At 45.6% G+C, this 9283-nt stretch overlaps 4 protein-coding genes and 1 non-coding gene across 8 annotated transcripts in view; 2 read left to right on the top strand and 3 right to left on the bottom strand.

The window, feature by feature from the left end:
• LOC125950184 (protein fem-1 homolog CG6966) overlaps window positions 1-960 on the top strand; it is a 49365-nt gene extending 48405 nt beyond the window's left edge. For 3 of the 4 annotated variants that reach the window (XM_049677925.1, XM_049677926.1, XM_049677928.1), the window contains exon 8: window positions 1-960. This exon is cut by the window's left edge and continues 1344 nt beyond it. The gene's annotated coding sequence lies outside the window, so the exon portion shown is untranslated. The other variant, XM_049677929.1, reaches the window with a different exon arrangement.
• The window catches only part of LOC125950219 (uncharacterized), a 486985-nt gene that overhangs the window by 22036 nt on the left and 455666 nt on the right, over window positions 1-9283 (bottom strand). The window lies entirely within an intron of this gene.
• LOC125950210 (uncharacterized) lies at window positions 2963-4370 on the bottom strand. The gene is made up of 3 exons (XM_049677979.1): window positions 4195-4370; window positions 3612-4130; window positions 2963-3545 (listed from the first exon to the last, which is right to left on the bottom strand). The coding sequence occupies exons 2-3, from the start codon at window positions 4014-4016 to the stop codon at window positions 3090-3092; spliced, it is 861 nt and encodes a 286-aa protein (XP_049533936.1). The 5' UTR covers window positions 4017-4130; window positions 4195-4370; the 3' UTR covers window positions 2963-3089.
• LOC125950206 (mitochondrial potassium channel-like) lies at window positions 4592-6021 on the top strand. The gene is made up of 2 exons (XM_049677974.1): window positions 4592-5215; window positions 5286-6021. The coding sequence occupies exons 1-2, from the start codon at window positions 4727-4729 to the stop codon at window positions 5724-5726; spliced, it is 930 nt and encodes a 309-aa protein (XP_049533931.1). The 5' UTR covers window positions 4592-4726; the 3' UTR covers window positions 5727-6021.
• Window positions 8316-8397, bottom strand: Trnas-gcu (transfer RNA serine (anticodon GCU)). The gene has a single exon. It is a non-coding gene; the product is annotated as a tRNA-Ser (tRNA).

The following is a 9283-nucleotide window of genomic DNA, read 5'->3' as shown; positions in this document are numbered from 1 at the left end:
ACCACGCGCCACCGCTCGCGACTGCTTTAGAGGAGATGTGCACAGGTTTGACAAAGATAGCGGATAGCAGAAAGGAGCGGTAGGCGGTGGCGTTAGTGTGTGGCCGTCGGTGGAAATGAGCGGGGTTGATGATAATTGTAACCGTGTGATAGCGACGAGAGAAAGAGGGGCCCCAGGGGAGGCATACATGCAATCAGCAGCGAACCCGTAGCACGGTGGGAGTACGGCGGGCGATTGAACGATATGTTTCCTCGGTTCTACTTTTGCTTTGCTTTTAGCTTATAATTCATTTAGGTTTTTAAGCATTGTGCAATAAAAAATGCAACTCCTTCTCAAAACATTAAGGAATCAAATTATGCCTCATTTAGTAGTAGATTGCCAATTTAGAGCAGCAAAACCGTGTGATAGTTTCACTCCGCTGTCTGCGCTGAGTCTAGACAAAAGCTGGTTCAGAATAATTGAAATGAGTTTCAATTTCGTCTGATAGGTATCGGTAAAACGAGCGTTCGCCTGTAATCCATAAAGTAGATACGCATCACATTATACCCGTCATGAGGACAGCAGCCGCTCGCTCTATTGTGTTTCTCTAGCTGTTAATGCATAGATCGTCTTATGCTTTTAGTGGAACAACAAGCCTATATGCACACAAACACACACATCCAGACGAGGAAGAGGTGAACCATTTTCAAAGCTGTTAGTGCAGAAAAGATTGCAAGTGCTATTGACGGTGGAATCGATGGAGAATGAATTCGTGTGGCGTAGAGAATGAAACTGGTGCAGGATGGAAACTATTGTATTGTACGAACCATTAGCGAAGCATCACCTACATAGGAAATTGAATTGATATAAATTTAAACCCAGCAGTGAACATACCCCAACGTATAGTGAATTAAAAACAAAATGAAACAAAAAGGCTAATTTTACCATAAACTCCTCCTACCTACCGTTCGTTCGTTCATTAATGCTGCGAGATCCGGGAGATCCGAATACGACAAAGACGAAGAGCCGACAGTCGATAAGTAAGGTAAGGTGTTATTTCAACTGGTAAATAGCAAACCATACTGATTAATAACTTACCAGACGTCAGAACCAACGCTCGGACCGATGTTTCAGATAAACTGTTTTTATTTTACAATTTTATTTATTTTTTGATATTTTGATTTATTGGTTTATTTCACAATTTTATGGCGGTCCAAACGCTACGACGTACTGCGCAAACCAAAGTCGTGATCGAATCGAGGCAATCTGTGCAGCATCCACACGCTGCGATTTCATTGCGATTAACAATCGCAGAGCCCATATATTGTGCTCAGTGTTAAGCAAACCATGGAGGAAACAGGTTTCAGTAAAAAAAAAACCAAGAGGTTTTAGTAAAAAAAAGGGATGTGCGAAGAGCGTTCGGCCACAGTGGTCGAGGCAATGGAAGGAAGATGAACCAAACCATTTAAATGCGCATGAACGTGGAAACGTATTCCGAGTTGTGGAATATGGTGGCCCCATACATTATAAAAAAGGATGTGGCAAGCGATCTGTTCCTATGAGAGGCTAACGGCCACTTTGACGAGGAAGATTTGTTTAATTTCGACGATGTAGACCGAACGAAAACAGCCCGGCTGGATACAACCACAGTGCCAACAACTTCTAGATGGTGTCTTATTCCAGAGAACGGAAACTGTAAAGTGATTTTTTAACCAAACATAGGCTACTCAGTTTCAGCTTGAGTGCCTTTCAAACTTATGCTATGAAGGATATTTGGCCGACGACCCAGCCCGTAAAGTCTTCTTAGGCCTCCCGGATGGACAGAGAGGGCGTGGTAGACCCAAAATCGAGATGGAGCGACGGTATCGACATTGACGCCAGAATGACAGGACTACCGACTTGGAGGACGACGGCGCACGATCGCGAGCGGTGGAGGAATCTTCTGTGGAAGGCCAAGACCGCTCGTCGGTTGTAGCGCCGGATAAGTAAGTAAGTATGTTAAACACTTATGCAAAGGTACAAAGAAGATCAGCATCTTGAAGCTCGTGTTCGTTCTAACAGGCACGGATTTCTGGAAAATTTAAAACACATTTGTTAAGCACCTACGCCAGCACGAAGGGACAGATAACATGGCTTACAATCTTGATGTATTTTGTTCTGCATTCCTCGTTCGTGAGAGCTGGACGAACAAGATCTAATCGATTTCATAAATCCGATCGATTTCATATTTGTCCAACAGCAGTTTATGATAATTTCACTCCGAACTTCACTTCCGACTCGTATTCTTTCTCGTCCGTTCGTAGATCACAAGTAAGTATAAAAGCATATAGCAGCATTGCTAATTCGAAACTATTGCTGCCGGATATTAAGTAGCACGACACTAAATCGATGGATCAATAGAAAGTTCTGCCGCGAGCACTGCCGAAATCTGTGGTTTCCTCTTCTGCAAGGCCTAATAATCGTGCTCTTGGTGAAATATACAGAGCCGGCTTCATGGCCATAAATCGTTGGGCATAAGCGTTTTGGGCGAAACTAAAACCTCACGAAATCGACGACTGAAACACGCAGTCTTCCAAGATGGCGAGGAAGATTTGTTTAATTATGATTATGTAGACCGAAAGAAAAAACGGCGAACTGGATACAACAGCAGCACCAACGACTTCTAGAAGAACGCGTCTTATTCCAATAAACGGAAACGGTAAAATGATTTTTTACCTAGACGTAGGCTACTCAGCTTCAGCTTCAACCAACTTTGTTGGTTGCTATGGTGATTGCTAATGGTTTTGGTTTTGTGATATGCGGCTGCCTTTTCAAACTACCAGAACGCCAGTACCAAGGGGCGAATGTCATGGTTTAGCCCCAGAAATATAAATTCTGGGCGATTGTGTAATGTTAAAATAAAAAATACCGTCTATATTAATAATGGGAAATGAGTTATCAAGCAATATTCACAATGATTTTCTACGAGCGAATCTAGAGAATAGGGACAAACGAATACTGCTAGAAAGCGTATATATTTCACTTTCATTCTTGAATATACTTCAGTATCACAATATTCATGATGCTGAATCTGCAATCACATAAACATTGACAGAAAAAGGCACATGGAATTACTTTTCTTGGCGGAACATGTATCGGTACAGCCTTCCCGGTTGCCGACCAAGATAGCTACCCCATGATTCTGCGGGCTGATCTTGCTTACTCGTAACCATGTAGCGATAAAACCGAACTGGCTGCCGATAAAGATAACTGGCCCATGATTCGCTAGGCACTTCGACCGGTTTTTCCTCCGTTCGCCGAAGCAGTTCTTTCACGTCGGATTGTATAGAGTTTTTCCACTTTCGTATGTCGGCATCTCGGTAGATTTCATATCCATCCTTTCCCAAGAAAGCTAACGTCCCGGCAACGATGGTAAGCAGTATTTTCACAACGCGACCATTATGGGCCACATGCTCTTGCTTCGTTTGCATCTCGAAGATGGCCTGCGTGAGATGGCGCTGTAGCACCTGCAGTTCGTAGATCGTCACATCCAACAGGCCCGTTAATCGTATTTTCTCGGAGTTCAGCTAGCGATACAAAAGAGGTTTGATGATGATCTCAGTTTCAGTCGAATTCCTCCGGTAGATACTTACCAGAAACTCTTTTTTTGTCAAGTCGTAGTAAATGGCATCGTTGCGATCAGTACGGTGTTGAGAAGCATGTACCTCGGCGATCAGTTTTCTTATTTCAACCAATTTCAGCTCGTGCTGCGACCGTGTAGCTTCTACTACACTGATTTTTCCGTGAAGGTCCTCCAGCTTCTGCTGCGCTGTTCGTACGTTCTGTGTTCCGATGAAATCGTGGTAAAAGTCGCGTGCACCGTACAGAGCACGCTTCCCCTGGGCGATGAAACCATGCTTGGTGTCCTTTGTAACGGGATGAAGTGTTCCAAGAGTTTCGTAGATGTCTGGATTTCGGCCGGGTTTCGCAAAACAGCGACAGTTAACGACAAGCACCAGCGGAACGGAACGCCGGCCCGTCGATAATAGCAACGACATTTCTGTTAAATCTTACGGATACGGATCATACCGATAATCTTTTCTTTATCTTGTTCTTCACTGTGGATTTGCCCCAGTATTCCTATTGAATCCAGCTTCCTGGGGCTTCGCAAACTGAAAGGAGAATTCGATCGTTAATCCAACAGATCCTTGCAGAATTACGAACCTTAAAACATACAGGAGCGGTTTTCGATGGTTTCCTTTTGAGACTCCCGGATGGTGACCGGACTAGCGTTGATTAAGAGTTGACTTCAGTGGTGTTGTGAAAGGATTGAGAATCCTTTTTCGTGGTTTTAGACTCGTCTTTTCGGGGATCTTTTCCCGCTGCAGTTTTCCACGGTTTTCCTCTTTCCCGGCCGGCGATTTATAAACAAAACAATTTCTCACTATGGGAATACTGAGATTTTTTGTCACAGTGAGAAATATGCTGCCTCAAGGCTACCACACATAGCATGCGTTACTTGCGCAGTTGCGGCGATTTCTATACAAAATGATAGATGGCCCCAGGTGCCGCAAGTAACGCATGCTATGTGTGGCAGGCTTAAACGATACCTGGAGTCTGTCAAGGAGTTTATACTGTACGGGTTTGGGAGTTCTCTGGCCAAAAATCTTTCTCCTGGTTTCCGTGCACCGATAAAATGTGATACATTTTTACAATTCGTGGCCTGAATTTACAATAAAAGTGATTCGTTCTAGCTAACACACGCATCATGTGCACCAGAAGAGTGTTGTTTCTGCCTGTCGGGAGCTTTTGGCGAACGAATCACCTCGTAGCAGTCCGGGGGTTTTCGGATCGGATTCACCAGCGGCAGGATGAAAGAGTGGATTTTGAGCTGTACACCATCCCGGCATCGGAAGCGGCTACGGCGACGACGAGACCGACAACTGCAAACAAACCGCCGACTCAGCGATCAACCGAAATTGCCCTGCGTCGTATCGGGCTACTCGATCTGGCGAAAAGCAAACTCTACGAGGCACAATCGTTCTACGATGAGTTCAGCGGCATGAACGAGGTGAAGCTGGCCCAAAGCAAAGTGATCGAGATACAGGACCAACTGCAGATGGTACAGGAACGACGCCGGCACGTGCTTCTCGAGCTAACGCTTGTCCGGAAACAGCTGCAGGACATTCACCTGGAGCTGCAGAAATCTGTCCGCGGTGAGCATCGCTACGTGGAGCTGATTAAGGAGGAATTTGAGGTGGGTGTAACAGGATAATGCCGTTAAGCCATTATGTTTAATCACTGTTCCCTCTCTCCTTCCATTGTAGGTCTTATCACGGGAGAAGGAGAAAAATCAAATCTTTCAAATTATTGACCAGGAGGAACGTGAACTGTTCTCTCACCTAACGGCCTCGGTGAAGACGTCGCACGAGAAGGAACGGATGCAAGCGAACAACGTCAAGTATTGGTCAATCATTGCCTCCGGTGTCGGTGCCTTGCTCGGCATTATTGCCACCTCCATTAACTACTACTTCCGGAACACACAGTTCGAGACGATCCGGAAGGCCGGAGAGGAAAACCAACGAATGCTGTTGGAGATGCAACGGCAGATGAGCAGTTTGGAGACAACGCTAGGAACCGTCCAGCGGCAGCTCGTGGCCAGACGCGTCGCCGAAAAACCTCAGCTGGCCCGGGTGCACGAATCCTGGGGAAGCTATTTACGACGACACACATCTCGGTTCTTCCGGTTTTTCGTGCCGAAAGGATAACATTGAGGCTGTAACTATCGTGGTTTCCGCATTTAAACAATCAGCCAAACACAGGGAAAACCAAATAATCAATCATTGTATAGAGTGCATGAATGTGGTAAAGGAATTGTTATCAATTGGATTATTGTTGTATAAATAGGTAGCATAGAATGAAATAGAAATTAATACAAGAGTTACTCTTCTACGATGGCGAAAGGTCAGTTTTGGGGAACGAAACACTATTTGATGAAACGAATACTCACGAGTTCCTCAAAGAAATAAATGCATTAAACGGAATGGTTTCGTAATCCGCAATAACCCGTAAGATTCAATTAACATCGAGGTTTCTTCGGATGATCTGGAACAGGATATTCTTAGCGTGCTAGCCGATCAGCGCTTACGAAACTCTCGACGGCGAATTCACGCACAATTAGGAACTTCCTTTCGTCTTTTTCGCATTCGAGTTTAAAAAAATTAGGCTCACCATGGAGTGTCCGTCGTGCCAGACACTGTGCCGTGCTCTAGTGCAAAAGACGCGACAATATTGCCTCAATTAATGTGTTTCAGCTCAATCGTGTGTCTCCTTTTTCGGGGTGTTGTACGATCGAAACCATTTAGCCCACACACGGAGACGACGCCGGTCACACGAACGGTTTTCGAAATCACATTCCGCAGCCGCAGAACGGTCGCATCAGGGGCGGTTGGGCGTGAGCATAGAAGGGAGCGATTAAAGTCCATTTCCGTCACGGGGCAATTAAGCGAGACTTGGGCAACCGTCTGGATTGGGCACTTTTATTCAATTCATTTCTTCACTCCCAGAAAAGAGGGTTGGCAGAATTCCGGTCGCAGCGTCCACCTCTAGGTTCGCGCTAATGCCACCGACGAAAAGGAAGAACGTGATCAGCAGGATCCCGGTCGCCATCAGAAAACCAACGATGAGGAAGCACAACGCCAGTATGATCACTGTTACCATCACGACCGGTAGGCGGCCTTTACGATGCACCAGCAGCTCCAGTTCGTCGAACAGATCGAACAACACCATCTTCCGGAAGGGTGTCGCAGGTCCGTCGACAGGCGGTCTCGGCCTCTTTTCGGCCATTCCTGCACAGTCCTGCAAAGTATGGTCAAAGTATGGTTCAAAACGGTCACACTGTTTCGAGTGTACAACGTTCGAGAGTGTAGCTCGTACTTGCTTGCGGACTAAAGCTGCTCGCAATCCCGGATGCGGTTGGCCGCTAGAGTTTCAGGTCAGCACCAGGACGGGCGCCAGTCGTGTCACCCTTCTTGTTCGCTCGCTCGCTTTTCAGAGAGAAAAACAAACAAACAAAAAGCCACACCGTGGTACCGGGCTTATTAATGCGTGATTAGATTAGAAAAGGTCCGCGTGGTCGCGTGCGCGTACTCCATAGTCCACGTCGGGGCCATCCGTGGTGGGTGCCTCGTGCTTCGTCGGATTCACGGGCTCGCCATCTACTCGGAGCTACTCTCGAGGGCTTCGACTTTCTTTCTCTCCGTTCCGTTCGTTCAATCTCTTCGCTTTGCCCCTTTCGGAGCGGAATACTATCGGCAATGTATGACGTCATCGTCCGGCAAACACGATGCCACTGATAAGCCCCCGCTTTCGACCGAATCCCATCCATCACTCTAACAATAGTAGCAGCATTAAATTGTGGTGATGCTGTCCTGCACTGCAGTTCGAGTATTTATCTCTTGCTACTATTTTAATTTAATCCAAATTTGTAAAAGAGTTTCCTTGCCAACTGTAAGTTAGTGTAGCGCTCGCAACATAGTTAATTTACATGGAAAACATCGGTAACAACCTTGCCGCTGTTTGAGTACGTTCGTTGCTCGCTCCTCAAACAGGCGGCTGTTGCAATAAGGGCCATATGACCTTCCCATCGTTTCGGAGCAAATAATCGAAAAGGGAATATCATCGTCCGTGCGTATGTTTAGGTTCGATAAATAACCAAGGGCGAACCTATGGGTGTGTTCTGGCAACGGTAGAAAACTTTAAACAGAACCGGCAGAGTGTACAGGTGAACATACCTTTGCAAAGGCGATGAAACGAAAAAAAAAGATAATTACATGTCACTTTTTTGTTTTATGCAGCCATAAGGGGTCTGTGGTGTCGATCAGACGGAGAGACAATGTCTGCGCGGCAATGAATCATCGAGGAGTGGCAGGAATAGTTTGAAAATCGAGACAGACTTTCAAGAAAATTTTAAACAAACAAAACAATGGGTGAGCTCAGGCGCTTTGGTTCGTATGATAAGGCAACAGGAAATCGCGAAAAAAGGGTTTGCAGCAAAAATGAAACATTCCGAGGCATTAACTGGACCAGCGGAGATTCTACTTTAGAACAACAACTGTAGATCAGATCAGAATCGGCACAATATTAATTTTCTTTCCGATTTCTAATCGATTTTTCATAAAAACTACAACAATCTCTCACAGAGATGAAAGCGAAGAGTAAAGGAGAGAGCTGGTTTCGTACATCATCCTTATCATTTTTCTCTAATCAGATTCGGATCGATGATGATTAAATAACGATGATCATCTCTCATCTTTTTAACTCTTTGTTTCTACCAGGAGAGAGAGAGAGATGGATTTCGACGAGGATGGGATTCGAACCCACGCGTGCAGAGCACATCGGATTAGCAGTCCGACGCCTTAACCACTCGGCCACCTCGTCATGATGGCCTGGACTGTTCGCACCTGTGAAGAGCGTAGGCACGAAAGGCTATCGCAGCATCTGCAATACCACACGATCGAAGGATCGCTAATGATCGCCTTGGTAACTTGGTTCCAGGCTGCCAGGCGTTATCACTTTCCTTTTCTTCCTCTCTCTCTTTCTTGCTGTACTACTGCGACTGGCAAGAAGCATTCTGGAGAACCATCGTTCTTACTTTCATAACGAACTCGTTACGGGTATACTCATTCGATCTTACTGACGCATCGCACTGGACCGTCTACCGTCTGCAGTGCAGTGCAGTGTGTAGGGTGGTGCAATGGGTGTAGCGTTTTAATTGTTGGGTTTATTCAATTAAATTTCACCCACGGACGGACGGTGAAGCTCGATCAAACTCGATCTCTCTCTCTCTCTCTCTCTCTCTCTCTCTCTCTCTCTCTCTCTCTCTCTCTCTCTCTCTCTGCGGCTGTGACTATGAAACGAAGAACATTTCGTGAATGAGAAACGTTTTGGACAGAGACACGGCGTTCTAGGCGTAGACAAGCTATAAACTCTTGTGTTGCATGATCTCTCGCCGTTTTGATGCACTTTATGTAATGCATAGCTTCAAGGGGAATTCAATTGAGCACACTCCACGGCCGTCTTATCAATTATTGTTTTATCACTATTTTTCAGCTTCGTTAGCATGCTTCACTGGTAATTTAGAACATTTATTTCTGTCTAATATTCGGATTTCGGGTCCATTTCAAGTCCATTTAAGAAGTTGAAACCATGAAACCGTACCGCGCACTACCAACAGGAAGTGCAAAATGGAAGAAACATCCTTCGTCCTTCTGTTCCACCGTGCAGGAAGACGTAATAGCATTAATGGAATCTAGAACAACAGTGT

Source organism: Anopheles darlingi, chromosome 2, assembly GCF_943734745.1.
Source record: "Anopheles darlingi chromosome 2, idAnoDarlMG_H_01, whole genome shotgun sequence".
Classification (NCBI taxonomy): domain Eukaryota; kingdom Metazoa; phylum Arthropoda; class Insecta; order Diptera; family Culicidae; genus Anopheles; species Anopheles darlingi.
The sequence above is the reverse complement of the archived record's forward strand: the minus strand, read 5'-3'. Positions and strand labels throughout refer to the sequence as shown.